General features: G+C 48.4%; 1 protein-coding gene across 1 annotated transcript in view; it reads right to left on the bottom strand.

Moving 5' to 3' along the window:
- AAAS (aladin WD repeat nucleoporin) overlaps window positions 1-17,798 on the bottom strand; it is a 414,919-nt gene that overhangs the window by 228,770 nt on the left and 168,351 nt on the right. Inside the window, exon 11 of the mRNA XM_086936522.1 lies at window positions 14,389-14,449. Coding sequence (XP_086792648.1) covers window positions 14,389-14,449 — 61 coding nt within the window. The remainder of the gene's footprint in view (window positions 1-14,388; window positions 14,450-17,798) is intronic.

Here is a 17,798-nt window from a genome sequence, read left to right as displayed (position 1 = left end):
AAGGGATGAAAGGCGGAGGTTTGCTGGCGTTGTCTGAAGCCCAAGGACTTGGCCGTAGCCCTGGAGTCCTTGAAACGCTACAGCGCACTGTTCGCCTTGTCGAAAAAGAGGCGACGGCCATCAAAGGGCATGTCCATAAGGGAAGCTTAGACATCGCCCGAAAAGTTGGCGGACCTCAGCCAGGCGTGGCGGCGAACCGCCACCGTCGTTGCAATCCCCCTGCCCAGCGAGTCCGTGGTATCCAGTCCAAACCGAATGGAGTAGCATGCTGCATCCCTTCCCTCTGCAAGGGCTTGGGTAAGCTTTGCCTGGACCTCCGCGGGGCACTGCGGCAGCACTTCCGCAACCGTATCCCACAGAGAGTGGGAGTAACGGACCAAAAGGCAGGCGGTGTTGACAGACCGCAACCCAAAACTCATTGAGGAGAACAGTTTCTTGTCGAACTGATCGTACCTTTTGGATTCCAGATCCGGAGGGGCGGTCGGGAATGCGGTGTGGGAGATTGCGGTGTGGGAGGTTGCGGCCTGGATCACCAGGCTCTCAGGGGTAGGGTGAACGGACAGGAAACTGGGGTCGCCCGGAGCCGGGCGGTGGCGTCGGGCCACGTTCCGATCTACAGGGAGGCCTGTAGAGGGCTTGGACCAGGTGCCCAACAGAACGTCAGAGAGGGCTTTGTTGAACGGCAGGAGAGGCTCTGAGGAGTTTGCCTGCGGTTTGAGCACCCCAGTGAGGAGGTTAGTCCTCACGCCCGCCACTAGGAGCTCAAGAGCCAAGGCCTTGGCTGCCCTAGTCAACACCATGCTGGAAGCAGCCCCCTCCTCCATAGCCATGGTAGGAGGGGAGACAAATCCAGTGTCGGGCGAAGTGTCCAGGCCACTGGCCTTCCCCAGTTCGTCTGCCCAGTCCTGGCTCAACTGGCACTGCAGTGCCAGACGGTGCTCAGACCCCTCCCAATCCCCCTCGTCATCCATCTCTTGATAGTCAGGAACAAATGATGGAGCCGGGTCGTTGGTGAAAGGATTACCGATCTGCATCAAAGACGGCACCGGACGGCGCCAGTCCAACTCCGGATCTGGACCGGGGTGGGGACGGCGACGGGGGCGACACCCTTGGTGACAGCGCCGGCGGAGGGGTCGCGAGGTTGACCGGCGTCGTCACAGATCTAGGCCTGGATCCTGAGGAACCCTGCAGTGTCGGGACCAGAGTCGTCGATGGCGCCAAAGTACCCGACAGCGCTAGGGCCGGAGCCGCAGGCCCGCTTGGGCTCCCAGATGGACCCACGGGGCCCGAAGAAGCTATGGCGGAACCCGACGGAGGGAAGCGCGACCTCATGGCCGTGAGGAAGGCGCTGATCTCCTCCGTCATCGCGTGCAGCTCAATGACCAGCGGGTGTGGAGCTGGACGCGGCTCCGGCGGAGCTGCGTGGGCGGTGTTGCCCGAACCCCCGGCCGTGCCGCGCGAGCCTCGGGGGGAATCAGAAGAACGATGTTGCTTCTTCGACTTCTTGTGCCTCAACTTACCTGTGGACTTGGAGCCCGACGAGTGGTGTCGGCTCGCCGAGCTGTGATGACTGTGGGCCCGCGACTGGTCCCTCGTCCTCCTCCTGGACCACGACCTCGAGCGGCGTGGGGCTGACTGCCGGATCTCGAGGCGCTCACGGGAGCGCTCCCGGCTAGCCTTCAACGTCAAGGCCCGGCAGTCGGGGCACGACTTGTCATCGTGGTCGTCCCGAGGCAGTAAAGGCAAAGGGCGGTGGGGGTCGGTAACCGACATCATGCGGTTACAGTCGTCGCAGGGTTTGAACCCGGGCATCCATATCGGCACCGGAGTCGAGTATCGACTCGAGAAGATCCAAAAGAGATCGAAAAAGTTAGTCAAAAATTGACTAGGAGTACTGCTCTCCCCGGATCTGCGCTTGCTGGCGCGGAAAAAAGAAGAACTGACGTCAGCGCGCGAGGGCGGCGTCTAAGTACTCCGACGACGTCATCCCGGGAACCACGACGCCGAACGCGGAGCCACAGACGACGCCTATCGACACGCAGGGGTATTGCTACGCAAAACTTTCCGGATCCAGTCTGACGCCTGGGGATATTCTAAGGTAAGGAATCTAACACTTACCTGTTTCTTTCAGATTGCAGGTTTTTTTCCTTTTCAGCAGCATCAGTGAATTGGGTATTCTTCGTCTCTTCATAATGTAGCGGAAGTGTAGTATATGTTCATAGCTAGTGGAGGGAACAAAAATTAATACCACTAGACTTGTTAATGAATGCTTCACTCTCGTCACTAGCTCGCAATGATTTTCGCTCTGGATGATATGTACCAGGTTACACATTGTAATGTACTTGTCTTGATATGTGGATTAAAGACTTTGAGGCTTCACTCGCGCCTCTCACTTATGCTTTGGCCTATTCGCCGTTCTCACTTCTTCATTATTGCTCTTCTGCTCTTGCACTTATGTACCTTTTGGCCCATCTTGCCCCATCTTGCACAATTGCTCGTGTTTTGACATTACTGCACTCACTGCAGCATTCCATTTCACTGTGTGCCTTTTTTGCTTCTCACCCTCTCTTCCTTTTTTACTCTTCGCCCTTATTTTGCCAACTCTTAAACTTCATTCACCTTCAATCTCCACTCCGCCCAACTGGCCCTATCCACCTTTCCACAGATCCACAAGACCACGGCTGGAGGAAGATCCTTCCCCTACCTCGCTGCGGAGATCTGGAAATCCTTCCCTCTGCACCTCAGCCAATCACCATCGCTGTAGCAATTCAGAAAGTACCACAGGACCTGGCACTTCGACTGATTCGCAGTCCCACCCCACTCAGCGCCTTGAGACCCTAATGGGCGAATTGTCGCGTTTAACAAAAAACTTGATTGATCGAAACACCCCACCCAGACAGGCATCTCCTCAAAACTCCCTCCCTCAAATGTGCAATTGAATTCTTGGACCTCCTGCACGAACCCTCCCAGGACTATCTCTTCCCTTCCGAAATATGACTAAACTCTACATCCCCACTGACTTTGAACTGCCCCTCCCATCAAGGTAGATGATTGCAAGACAGGACAGAACCTGCAAACCTGAAGGAGGGTTGGCCAGTATCTACAAAGAAAATATCAACTGATCCATCATATCTGAAAACTCCAGGGATCACCTCAAACACCTGGCCTTCAAGCAATACCACTTCAAGAGGAGCAATACTCACTGCCGGAGCCAATTCAAACTTCAGCAACACCACTGTAGACTATTACCCTCCAGCTCCTTCATCCTCCCCGACAACTTCTAATTTTTACCTGGAGGATCAAACCAACCCAAACACCACCAACCTCATGGAAGACCTGACCACAATCGGACTCACACAATCGATAAAGGACCATCCCTATGCTGACAGGCACTTCCTCACCACAGTTTTTGCCAACTTCGCCAGCATCACAGTGGACAAGCCCACGCCCACCCCCATCTCACCTGGATAGACTACTCCCTCGTCCGATTCAGCCTGTACCAACCCTACCAACATGAAACCATTCCCACAAAAAACGTCCAACGCAACTGGAAAGAGTACCTGAAGAAACCTGGATCACAGAACTCCAAACTCACCCCCCCACCCCAGCTAATTGCCCCAATTTGCACCATCAAAACTTAAACACTTGGATCTCCTCCTGTGCAGGCAACCTGGCCCTGCTCAAAACCACTGCTACATTGCAGACCAGGCTTCAAATAAGCTGGTAAAAAGATAGCATATAACTCTCCAAACGTTGCTGCAAACTGCTGGAATACACTCATTACAACAACAGAAGCACCTACAGATCAGCCCTCAAGATCCACCACCAGTGACTCAGATCAACCAAGCACTCGGCTCTTGCTCAACAGATTCACAACAGTTACACAACTATAAAGAAATCTTCACCATACTTAAGAATTCACTTCCCCGTCAGCAACACCATGACCCTCATTTCCCTTCCAGAAACTCTGTTCCCATGCACTCCATCGACACGGAAGCCCCATCGTACCCCTGTCTCCACTAAAGGACTCAACTTTATCTACACCGCCCTCACATCTATACTCAAAGACTCTCTCACCACTTCCACCTTACCAGACGTCTGGAAACATGCCATCATCTAACCTCTTCGAAAAAACAAACAAACCTTCACAGCGCACCCAAAGACATCAGTAAACTTCTGACCCAATTGCCCTCTCTCCTACACAGCAAAAGTTCTGTAAAAACTTGTCAACGAACGACTAGCTGACCACCTCAATGCCAACTACCTCCTGGACTCTTCTCCATCTGGAATCAGGCCCAATAACAGCCCTGAGATCTGCCTCATCCCACCCACTGATGACATCTGTCTAATATTGGACAAGGGAGACACAGCGTCACTCAACCTTCTCAACCTCTCTGCCGCCTTCGACACAGTCTCCCACCCCATTGTCATCCAATACTTCCATGAGAATGGAATATGCAGACCAGCACTCCAGTGGATCATATCTTTTCTCACAGGAGTCACCCAGTCATCCTGGCCCTGTACTCCCCCTCTGCCTGCAACTTGGTCTGCGGCGTCACCTAGGGCTCATCCCTCAGCCTCATGCTCTAAAGTCTAAATGGCTCAACTCGTCAACATTATCCGAGCCCACACACAGCTTATCTTCTCCTTTCCAAAGAAAGCTCCCACACACAGAAGAAGTTCATCAACAGCACGTCCAAAGGTGCAAACTGGACGAAGACAAACTATTTGAAGCTCAACTATGACAAGACAGAGGTGGAACCCTTCAGAAAAGACACCGCTTGCTGGTCCTCACCCTGCCTACCCCTCAACTAGGACTGGCAACAAGCCGGTCAAACAAAGCCAGGAAACTAGGCACCATGATTGACACTTCTCAATGATCATTCAAGTAAACATAGTCTCCTCCTCCTGCTTCCACATACTCAAACTCCTCGGGAAAGTTTTCAGATGGCTCCTGCTAAAAAGCAGAAGAACCGTCACCCAGGTCCTGATCACCAGCAAACTAGACTAGGGAAATACACTCTTTGTAGGCATCCCTGTGCAGATCATCAACAGTATCCAGATCAATTAGAACATAGTAACCAGACACACTTTCAAATTTCCATCCCACATTCACATACCTAAACTCCTCAAAAACTTCCACTGGCTCCCAATACACAAAAGGACTGTAGGAAAGTAGGATCTGCTTCTTATGGTTACCCCCACTTTTTGCTAAAGGTAATACTGTTTTTGATTAGTCTGACTGGGATCCTGCTGATAAGGACCCCAGTCTATCTGCTTTCTTCCTAAACTGTAATGGTATGTACTTGGGTACACTCCAGATTGGACACAGGGGTACCTCTGTCAGCTCCTAGTATATGGTACCCATGTACCAAGGGCAAAGGTACCCCAGAGGCCTACCATGGGCTGAAGCAAGTATTGCGACAGCCATGAGGGGCAATGCAAATGGAACGACAGGCCTGCCAGTGCAGCCTGTGTAAGTTGGTGCATGCACCACTTACTTAAGATATAGGTTTACTATATCTAGGGGTCGCTACACTTAAAACCGATAAGTCACCCCTATAGCAGGCTTTTACAATCCTGTAGACAGGGTGCTTGGTTCTAAGTGCGAGGGTGCAACTGCATGAGTAGGACACCCCTGCAGCCTTTCGGAGTCCATTCTCCCGGGTTGTCAGTGAAGCAGCCATATACGACACATAGAGAGGCATTATGCGACCGCATGATGACCAACTCTAAAATGGCTGAAACAAACCCTATCATGTTTTGTGTTTTCCGAAGCAGCATGATTGGTCATTATAACTTTTCTGAAGCAGCATGATTGGTCAGAATCGCTTATTGTGTGTCCGTGTGATGGAACCTCGGTACAGTCCACAATCCACGCAGTTTTATTTTGTAGATATTATGAGTTTCCACGCAAGCGATGGCTTACTCCCCTATTGATATAAATGGGCTTGCGAAATTGCCGCCCCGCTTTCCTTGCACTACAACTTTTAGAATCTGAATTCAGTGCCAAATGCATTGCTTGTTTTCTCAAGGCCTGTATAAAATATCGCTGTAATTATGATTAACTTCTGACGCATTTGCACTTCATTAAGATTAAATAAGATTTGTCCCCCTGAATGTCCTCCTTTGTATTAATGATTGTATGTATAATCAATCCCGCTCTCTTTTTATTTATGTTTAAAAAAAAAAAAACTATATTATGAAATGTTTTTATGTACTTTTATGGTTCCTAAAAAAGTATGGCAACCGAATAAAGAAATATGAAATGAAGTGTCAAACATGCTGGAATCATACCCCCACACCGGTAACTGGTGTGGGAGGTATGATTCCACCCATCAGATGCATTCTTCGTGGGGTTCCTGGGGTTCCCGGTACCAGCCTTCTAGTCCCAGACAGCACAAAATGGTCACAGCCGACCAGAGACACATTTCTGCCCTCCTGCTGCTGAACCAAGCTAGAGCACAGGAAGGCACAACAATAGGCATTCTGTCACAGGGAAGTGTGACCACCACCCACACAGGATTTAGTGTATTAGGGCTGGGTGGATGCGCTTGCCAGCGACTGAAAGTCTGCATGAGGCCACATTTGGTGTCCCTGTGCATAGTCCAAATCAAACCAGTCCTGGGAGTCGCTGGCTCTCGCTCAGGGGCGAAACTGGACAAAGGACATGGGAGTAACCTCCCCACTGTCCAGACCTCCCCTGGGAAGGTCCCTGAATCTTGCCAACCCTCTTCCTTGGGTACCCAAGGGCTTACCTAGCAGTAGGAAGAGTACAAGAATCTGAACAAGAAACCACTGAACTTCGACTGTCTTGACACTCGGGACTTCGCAGGACTTTGTTTGGGCCCGACTTCATGTCCCACTCAGCCTGCTGCATCGTCTATGCCTGTACACCATACAGGATCCGTGGAGCATCAAGGACAACCAGAGAATCTCCCTTGAAGTTAAGGAGTCACTCCCCTGCATTCACAGGCACAGTAAAACTGCTGTCCGGTCTGCTGATCCTGAGCTCCTGAGGACTCAGAAAGCTTCAGCAACACAGGAGGTGGGTTTCAATGTCGCTCGAGCTCCGAGTTAACCTCTCACCAAGATTGTGTTCAGAATCCCTCGTGAGGGCTGCAATACCCAAACCCCTGTGCACCGTGTACTTTTGCAAGTGCATATGCTTGTTGGTATTTCCTGAACACGTGCATTGGGCTCCGAGTAGCCCCAGCCTCTGGCTCCATTTCCTACCAAGAACTACGACCTCCTCGCAAGGAGTGCTCAGTGGGCTGTGGTTTGGTGAAATCGCTTGAGGTCTTCTCGCGACTCCTGTGCCTCCCGCCTGAGTCCAGTTGAGGGTCAACTTTGCTTTCCGTGGGCTACCCTGCTTGATTGGGGCCTACTCCGACTCCCCTGTGTGTGGTGAGACTCCTGGGCCTTGCTGGTCCGAATCGTACACTGCCATGACCTTCTGCGTGAGTTGCCATTGCCAAGTCTTGTTGGTGCTCCCGTCGGACACCGACCCCTCAGCGCTCAACATCCTTAGTGGTACAGCTCGCATCCCGCTCCTGGTCGTCCTAGACATCTCCTGGTTCCCACAGCTGCAGAGTCATGGACTCCATCAATGAATCTGAAGCACCCGACATCGGTGGCCATTTGTCTACCGTGCCCCTGGTCACTCCAAAGTGACCCAGACTCTGTCCCCTCTGCTTTCAGGTACTCCTCGACAAGAATCCTGCTTTGGATTCCAACTGACACTTTTCTCCCTTCCAGCAGCGGCTCTTCTTCAAAGTCCTCCATTAGATTCGACTGGAGTTTCCAACGCCAATTCAGACCTATGCACCGGGCTTCCCTGGGATAGGTAACTTGGGTACCTCACTATCTATGGGCGGGGTGGCTCTCCAACCTCCTATCTTCCATGGGGTTTCTTCGAAGTCCACTGGGAAGGGTCCTTAAACTTTATAACCTCAACCACGACTTTCCCATAGAATTGTACAGAGACACAGTCGTGTTCCCACACTGCACCCGTCCTCCGTGGGGTCCCTATCTACTCACCTTGGGTGGTTCCATGGGGTCCCAGCGATTCTACGTCCTCTCAACACTGCTTTGACTCAAATCGAGGTTCTTATTCCACTTACACTAGGAAGACCCAACACACATGAACAGCCTCATCAACTTCCACACACCGTCCAGGTACGTCCACTTGCCGGCATCCTGCTCTCCCATGTCTCACACATCCAAAAAGCCAGAGCCGGTGGCTGAGCCTTTTCATACCCGGCACCCAAAACCTGGTAAAACCTCAATTCTGCCAGAACCTAAAAACATGGCTAATCCAACAGGCCTCAGTCAGGGCAGCCGCCCTACTTAAGGCACCAGGATACCCACCAAGTGATATGTGCACCATACAAATACATATAACCTAACATACTTATATAGCCCTACATTGGTCCAAGTCTGCAGCCTTGCTCAAGTGGTTAATACAGCAACATCATCATCATAAGACATACACTTCCAACACACAGTGAGCAATCACAAAGCCCACACCCCTTTGCAGTTTCTCTACTACAGAACGTACACACCTAGTATCATTATTGATGTCACAATCTGGGTTTCCAACGCAGGGATTCTATGAAGTAGCTACTTTTAGTTTCTTCTGTAATTTCTTGGTTGGTGTTCTTTAACACAATCATATGTTCTGCACAGGATTTACTGTGCACAGTGACACGTTAAGCACTCGAGGACCAAAAGAATTGGTCTCTATATACTAATGAGAAGGTCAAAATCAATAAATTTTGAATGTCTAGTTTGTAACTAAAGACTTACAGAAGTACTGTGTATTTTTAATCAAAGAAGCTTTCTGCGTGGGGGTGTGTGGCTTGGTGAGCCATTATAGCGGATGCTTCCAAGGCGAGCTCCAGCCCACTGAGCCCTAAATCAGGTAACATCCGACTAATCTCTCCTCCGGCTGGGCGATATTCGGATCAGTGAGGGTACATCCGAAGGCGAGCCGGTTTTGGCTGGGCGGTGTAGTTCGGTGAGCGGGCACCTGACCCCAGAGGAGAACCACCTCAATCTGGACTCCGTGGCCCACAGAGCTCCGATGCCGACCCTGCCAGCGTCTCCGCAGGGCATGAGGGATGGCCTTGATCTGCAAGACTCTGTGGGGCTCCCACACGGTTGCGGACCGGGGTCCCCTGGGCAGCATAGTGAGTTGGAGCAGTAGTGTGGCGCGGTCTACGCTTAAGGATCCAACCTACTGCCGCCGAGCCGCCACCGGACGGCCCACCCCGCGGAGGTATAGGCGTGCCCTGAAAGACATTTGATGACAGTGGGTGGGTTCACCCGCCGGGGGCATTTTCCAAGGTGCGAGGATGACCCCTGGGGCCGGTAAGTGGCTCTATACCCCGAAAGCACAGGCTGGGGCCTGGTGCCTCACAGGAACATCACACATACAAACCAGGTGAGGTAGGCCAGCAGTGCGGGAACAAAGTAGTGCAGCGCACAGTGTGGGAGGGCCCCCCGAAACCGCCCCCCCCCCCTTGTGGCAACAGACCGGACTGAAGTCCCTGACTGTCTGGGTCGTGGCCTGGACAAGTGGCGTGGGGCCGTGTTGGGCGGTGTCCTGGTCCAGGGAGGCCCCGGCCCTCTATATATACCAGATAGAGTGCGACCCAGTCAGTGGGACAGAGTGGTTGTGACGTGGGCGGCGCACTGTGGATCCGGCAAGTGACATTCCCTTAGGGGGACCGTTCTGCGGTTCGTCCCTGGGTGGCAGAAGCGGCTGACCTAGGCCTGGTGCGGCTTGCAACCCAGGACCAACCAATTCCGTGAGGCCCAGCACACGGTGTCTCTCCCTAATCTCCATTGATTAGCAGGTGGAGTGGCCAGTGGCAGTCGTGAAGCGGCCAAATCTGCAGAGAGACATTAAGTGAAGGCAGGGTTCGGCCTGTCGAGCATCCTTCTTGTCACCTTGACAAAAGATAAATCCTAGGTCGCCTCTACAAACCAGAGTACACTGGACCAGTACACCACCTCCATTGTTGGGGTGAGAGGTGCCGATGACGGGGGTCCGTCCACGACAATGCCCCCTGCTCGCCACGATATTACAATACAGAGACATGCTGCATGCCAAAATCGGAGGGTCGTCTCAGAGGTCTCATTTCGCAGACAAGACCTTAGAAAGGCAGTAAACCGCATCACTGAGGCTAAAACCGGGGTGTCGTCCATGGAAGACACAGAAATGTCGCTCCAAGAAAATGTCATCAAACTCACAGTAGTGACACAGGAACTAGCCGCGCGGGTGGAAGACGCAGAAGGCAGTGCAAGGCGGAATGTCCTTTTACTCAACCTAAGCCTGACCAAACAGAAATAGGGGATGGAGAAGACTCAATGCTAAGTGCTACAGAGAGCAAACCACTGATTTGTCTATTATTGTAGCTGCCTCTTGTAGGGCGATTCCTAACATTACCTCCCTCTCCACTTGCCCCAGGCCCCTTCTCAGGGTGAGGTTTGTTTGGTAATCATGTGGAGCTGATGAAGTCATGGAGGAACACATGAAATCTGATTCTCAGGTTCTTTAGTGGAGGCCAAATCCTTCCCAGTTATCAGGTAAAACAGTTTACCATGCCTATAGCGCACATCCAACATGACCTGAACCTCATATGTTGGGGCTTCCTCGACAAGTGCAGGTGAGGGAAGTTGTGGAAAATGTGCCTTGACAGGTTTAATGAGAGAGACACGCAACACAGGATGTATTTTCATGGATGTAGGCAAGCGTAAACAAACAGCAGTCTTGCTAATATCAATGGGATAGGAAGGATTCTATGCAGTGGGGTAACAATTTATGACCGCCATCTAACCTCACATTTAAGTTGATGATATTAATTTATAGCAGGGTTCTCAGTTATTTCTTTACTCTGTAATGGCATGGAGCACAAATGAAACCCATAAAGAGTAAACAGAGGGAAATAAACCTCTTGATAAGCTAGTGGCTTTATGACAACAAATTCTGCAGACTACATGGACTCCACCCAATTCTCTCATTTGGTGATGTAATGCAGCAAGTACCGTTCGATATCCTGGTTTACACTTTTCATTTGCTCAACTGATACGGATGGTAGTCAGAGGAGAACCCTAGGGTAATGCAGAGTTGTTTCCAAAAAACTGTTAAAAAGCTAGAGATTACCAGACTCCTCTATCTGAGACTGTTACATTCTGTGTATATAGTTACAGTGTGTGTTATGTCCCTTTAAATGCATTGCATCTTTCAGTGTTCTTATTACCATGATTAGAACCTGTACTGCTGCTAGGCACCAGGTCAGTTGCCACTGTTCCTGCCTGCCAGCCAGATGCTGTGTTGCTGTGCCGCGTTACCTGAATTAAAACTTCAAACTTGTTACCTGCTTCTGCCTCATCTGTAACAAAATTTGGCGACGAGGGTCAACTAAGAAAGGATTTCACTCCATCAACTTTTAAGCGGCACAGGTGTGGAGTAAATTTGAATGTAAACTTTGCAGCTACTTCAGCTTTTCACCTTGAACTAAGAAGAACTACTTAAGAAGAGAATTTCTGCAGTTTTTCTGGAAACCCGGTAATTTTAACTTATTTGACTCTGGAGATATACATTTTTATATGGAAATGCATTCATTAAGTTTTATTGTCTTTTGAAAACCGGACATCAGCGACATCAGCGCGAGGTTTGTTCACAGCGGACATCAGCGCGAGCTTCACTCACCTGCTTTACCGCGTGGATTGCATCACATTCTTTTGTGAAGTTTTGTTTACAACAGGACCCGCGTGAGCACTTCAAAAGAATACATGCGCATTTCAAAGGAACGTCTTCACGCGAAGAACACTGCTCGATAAGACGCCTTGACGCAGAGAAAACGTTGCGTCCTACGTCACTGGAAAACTACGTGCGGCCATCTTTGTTTTCCTCCGTTACCATGACAACATGTTTCCGAGTGCAAATGCCTGTTCCATGATCTTATCGGTGTTTTAATACCGATACCAACGTTTTAAAAACTCCAAGTAAGTGGCGCTTTTACTTGACATTGAGAAGACTCCTCAGGAATAATGCTGTTTTTCTTTGGGAACAGGAACAACAGACAGCTTTTGAGCTTATCAAGTCTGATATTTTACAAGCTCCCACTCTTAGGCCTTTTTCTGTAAACAAAATGTGTATAATTACGGTGGACGCGAGTATGTACGGTTTGGGCGCTGTTTTGTCTCAAATCTCTGGGAAGGAGGAGTGGAATGTTTGCTTTGCTTCACGTACCCTCAATGATACTGAACGGCGATATGCCGTAATAGAAAAAGAATTGTTGGCCTGTGTATGGGCCATAGAACATTTTCGTAATTACATTTGGGGTAGTAAGTTTCTGTTGAGGACTGATCATAAACCTCTGGTTAACATTCTTTCTACGGGTGGTGGGTGGAGTTCCACTGCTCGCATAGCCAGATTGACGTCAAGATTGCAGGAATACTGTTTCACTCCAGAGTTTGTTCCTGGTTAAAAGAATGTTATTGCGGACTTCATGTCTCGCATGCCTTGTAAGACCGGTTTGGAAAAGAAATCTGAGGATGATGATATTGTTATGTGTTTACAAGATGTTTTGTCAGGTTCTTTTGATGACATTTCTGAACAGACTTGGAAACTTGCGGATGAACAGGATTCCACCCTACAGAGTATTAAGAAGTACATTTTGGAAGGCTGGCCTGACAAAAGGAATTTATCAGATTCTGTTTTACCTTTGTTTTCTGTTGTGGATGAGTTAGAATTAGAAAATGTTTGATTTTTAAGTCTGGCAAATGTGTTCCTCCTGTGGGTATCCAGAAGGTAATTTTGGATTTGGCACACAAAATGCATCCAGGTATGTCGGCTATGAAGCGTTGCATAAGAAATTATTTTTGGTGGCCTGGTATCGATAGAATGGCTGATCGCAAGGTAAGAGAATGTGAGGTTGGTATGGGAAGTGAAAGAATGTTGAAGGTTAATGTTCCTCCTTTGAAGTGTTCTACTTGGCCAAGTGAACCTTGGAACAAAATTTCTTTTGATATATCTGGTCCTTTTATGTGTCTCCCTGTTGATTCCCGCTATGCTTTGGTTATTGTGGATTACCACTCTAAGTGGCCTGAGGTCAGGTTTGTTTCTTCAGTTTCAACTAATGTTGTGATAGATTTCTTCAAGGAGGTATTTTCCAGAGAGGGCTCTCTGTCAGTTCTTGTTACTGATAATGGGGTGCAACTTACTTCTTTAGAGATGGAAAGTTTTCTTAAACAACTCAATATAAAACATTCTTTAGTTTCTGTTTACGAACCACATGAAAATGGTTTGGTTGAACGTTTCAACAGAGTCTTGAAAGGTTTTGTGTTCGAGGCCATTAAAGTTGGGTCTAATTGGAAGAATTCATTAAGAGAAAAACTGTGGTTATACAGAATAACTCCCCATTCAACAACTGAAGTCAGTCCTTTCCGTCTGTTAAAGGGGCGGGATCCAGCTTCCTCAATTTGTCCATGGTGGTTAAAAGATAAATGTTTAAATATTTCCTTCTCTGAGAATCTGTTAAAGGATGTTGCACAAAAAGTGGAATGCAAACAGGGTAAAGTTAAAGAATGGTATGGCAACAAGTGGAAGACCAAAGAGCCAAATCTGTCCATTGGGGATTGGGTCAGAATTAAAAAACCTGGTTTCATCACAAAATGTTCGAACAAATTTGGTAAGCCTATGAAGATTGTTAAAGTTTTTACCAACAGTGTTATCACTCAGGATGGCAAGTTATGGAACATCAAACGGGTTGCTAAATGTCCTCCACTTTCAAAAAATTCTGCGCCTGATGTACAATTGTATCCCATTGATGACATTGCTTCAAGAGTTAAGGTATCGGCTCGCTCTAGATTTCCTCCTTCTAGATTTGCTGATTATGTTACTTAAGTTTCTTTTTATTTTCTCTCTTTTTCTTTTATAAAAGGGAGATGTGTTACATTCTGTGTATATAGTTACAGTGTGTGTTATGTCTCTTTAAATGCATTGCATCTTTCAGTGTTCTTATTACCATGATTAGAACCTGTACTGCTGCTAGGCACCAGGTCAGTTGCCACTGTTCCTGCCTGCCAACCAGATGCTGTGTTGCTGTGCCGCGTTACCTGAATTAAAACTTCAAACTTGTTACCTGCTTCTGCCTCATCTGTAACAGAGACAATGTGTGAAAGTAAACTATGTAATCACAAAATTTGCTGTATAAATAATGTTGCCACCTGAGGACCACTGAGGATGCTTTGTACCATTATAAAATAACACATCTTGGTCAACATATCTACTACTAGTATCATTATTTTTAAACCCTGTTCTTTATGCATGTTTCCAATAGCACTGAGGCTCTTAAAGATTGCCAAAAAACTCACTTGACAGCGTCCTTTTAGAGTAGGCCACCGTTCACAAGTCCATGTTTGTGCCTCCCAGACCCTGCAAAAGAAAAGGCACGTTTAGGAAGACATGTTCCAAATACTTATTACATTGCATGTGTATTTGTAAACCACACGTTCACCCAAGGTACCCAAGCATCTAATAATAGATGTTTATTGCTATCGAAATCAACAGTACTCCATCTGTTGACCTTGGTAAGATGAAAGGCTGACTCGGCCCGTTTGGATTTGAATCTGTGTTCAGTGGGACAAACACAGTCAAACATAGATCCCTGCACTAGATGAATTAGTCCATTGAGCCAGATTGAGGTTTATAAAGTAGCCGATCAGCACCTGCTTACTAGCTTTGCTCTTATGTTACGTAATTACGATTATGTTTCTCTGTCTCACTGAAGGTTCAGCATAGCCACTCTGGTTTAGCTGTCGCTCCACCATTCTACACCTGCTTTGTTGACTACAGTGCAGCCTTTGACGGCGTTCATCGCCACATTTTCTGGGCCAAGCTTGCAAAATGGGGCATCCAGAGAAAGCTCTTGACAGCCATAATGATGCTCCACACAGGCACATGGGTTCGCACCAAGCTCTCGCAGACTCGCGTGATGGCCAAAATATACACCAACAAAGGATTAAAACAGGGTTGCGTGATTGCTCCCAACTTATTTACTTTATACACTGCAGACTTGGGCGAGGCGCTATTGAAAGCTAACATCTTTCGACCAAAATAAACCATCTGAGACTCCCTATTATGCAATACGCCGACGATCTGGTATTAGACCATACTAGAATCGGCATGAAAAGGGCACTAGAGGCACTACATTTGTACAATATGGATAACATACTCCACGCCAACGCCTCAAAAACAAAGGTCCTGGTCTTCGGTCACAAACCCAAAAAGCACCTGCTAGAATGGCATCTGAGACCATTAAGGATCACTACCACCAACAATTATAACTACTTGGGAATACTATGTACAGATAATGGGAGGTCCAACTTGGAGGCTAAGGCGGTTGAAGCAAAGGCGGCCAAGGTCACATACAGGCTATGTAAATTAAACTATAAGCTCCTAAATCACTCTGTAGAGGGTATCCAACGGGTCATGCAAGCTAAACTGATACCTACGATGAGCTATGACCACCTTATTTTCCCGGGCCAACTAACCGAGAAAATGGAGAGACTACACAAAAAGGCATACCGAAAGGTATTCAACCTTCCCTACTCAATCAGGCACACACTGATTCGGTTGGAGTTCAATATTCCAGCGATGGACATTGAATGTAAAAAAGACATCATCAAACTGCACCACAGGGTGACCAGGCGGACCCTGATACAATTAGAGAACCACTAAAAGTAGTCTTCCCGGACAACAGCAGTGCTTGGACCAGGTACCTCCTAAAGGCTAATAAGACCCTGAGCTGGCCACCAGAGACTATAACCGACACACCGCTCACAATGGCCAGCCTGAAAAACCTGTTAAAGAAACAGGGCAAATGTATCTCAAGGCTACAGTATCTTGAAATAATAAGTTACATCCCTGGCGCTGAGGGCTTTGTCCAGTCATACAAAATCACAGGAAGTCAACCTTATTTGAAAGCAAGGCTGGGGAGGAAAGCCCCACAGAACATATTGAAAACTAGGCTCCTGACATTGCCAATTCAAGACTACAGAACCCATTGGAAGCACAGTATGCCTGGGAACAAGGGATGTTGCCTGTGTCACTACCATATAGAATCAGCAGAGCACATCATTTGCTGTTGCCCAGTGTTGCAGGGTCATTGACGACTATATCTAAGATCTCTGTTCTTGCAAAATGGCGTGAGAACATGCAGTGAGGCTGTAAGACTTATTTTTACCATCACTGAGCAGACGGCTCTCGCACATTTTGGCAAGTTCCATGCGGAATCAGCAAGGACCATAGGAACTACCCAAGCAACGGAGACAAAAGTCCATAACTCACAAGCCACAGCCCACTAATGGCCATGGGTCCATCAAATGGAGGTGCACCCTACACAAACTGTTTACGACAATCATAGCTAAGCACAATGCACTTCTCAGACCCCAAGTGTACAGTGGCCTGCATGAAGGGTGGATTACCCTAAGGGCCCGCACATGGTTGATAATTTCTATCAAGCTCCCCAAACTACCTTTGGCGAGGCCCTTTCTCACCTTTCTTTAAAGCATAGAACTTTCCCACAAATCTTTCGCTCCTCAGCACCCACGAAGCAGAACGGGGTGGCTCTTCTTTTTCGTTCCTCAGTCCCGTTTCACCTCCATGCTTCCAAATCAGACAAAGCAGGGCGATTTCTGATGGTCAGAGGTGAGCTAAGGGGAAGATCATGTACAATTGCCACGGTCTAGGCGCCTAGAACATGGCAATGGGACTTCCTAGGTACATTTATATCCACACTGGAGAGGTTCGCCACAGGCATCATAATTCTACTGGGGGATTTCAATTTAATATGGGACCCAACATTAGACATGACACACCAGCATAGGGGGATGGGGGTCTTCAGCAAGTCGCTTAAAGCTGCTTTACAGGGCCTGGGCATCCTAGACGCGTGGAGGGGTTCTCACTCCACAACACAATTCCTTCTTCTCCCACTCCCACAGGACCTATTCTAGAATTGACCATGCTTTCATTAGTGAGTCTCTGTTCCACACGGTCTCGGGGAGCCAGTTCCATCCGATCTGCCTCTGGGATCAAATCCCCCTGGAGCTGGTCCTCAACTGGCCCACCCCTCGCTCAAAACATGCCAGATAGTATTTGCCCACCTTTCTCGGTAGGGATCGACTTCTCAGGGGCGAATTGAGAAAGGCAATCACTGAGTTTTTTTACACTAACGACCCCGCACTGACATCACAGGCGAATAATTGGGATACATTCAAGGCGGACATAAGGGGTAAATGTATTGAGTTAGCCACCACGCTAAAAAACCAGCGGAATGGGGAGAGACTCCTCTTAGAGGGTGGATCTACTAAAAGCCGAAAAAGCACACAAAGATAGTCCATCAATTCAATCCCTCCGGAAGGTAACACAGCTAAAGGGGAAGTTACAGGCCATATACACCGATGGGGCATAAAAAAACTATTTTACGCCTACAAGCCCAAAGCTACAAACAAAATGGGTGCCCTACTAGCGCACAAACTCAAAGCAAAACAGGAAAAAGAATACATCACACACATAGTAGATGACGTTGGCGTCTCCCAACGCAGCAAGGAGGGAAAAGCAAGAGCCTTCGGGGAATTCTACTGCACCCTATACATCGCTGATTCACTAGAAGCCCGGGATCAGGAGGGATACCTTGAGAACCTTGACCTGCCGCAGGTTGCAGCCTCCACGAACGATGACCTCAGTAGATTTATCTCCAGCAAAGAGGTTCAGAGGGCAATAG

The sequence above is a fragment of the Lissotriton vulgaris genome, chromosome 1_1, assembly GCF_964263255.1.
Source record: "Lissotriton vulgaris chromosome 1_1, aLisVul1.2, whole genome shotgun sequence".
Classification (NCBI taxonomy): domain Eukaryota; kingdom Metazoa; phylum Chordata; class Amphibia; order Caudata; family Salamandridae; genus Lissotriton; species Lissotriton vulgaris.
This window is presented reverse-complemented; position numbering and strand designations above follow the sequence as displayed.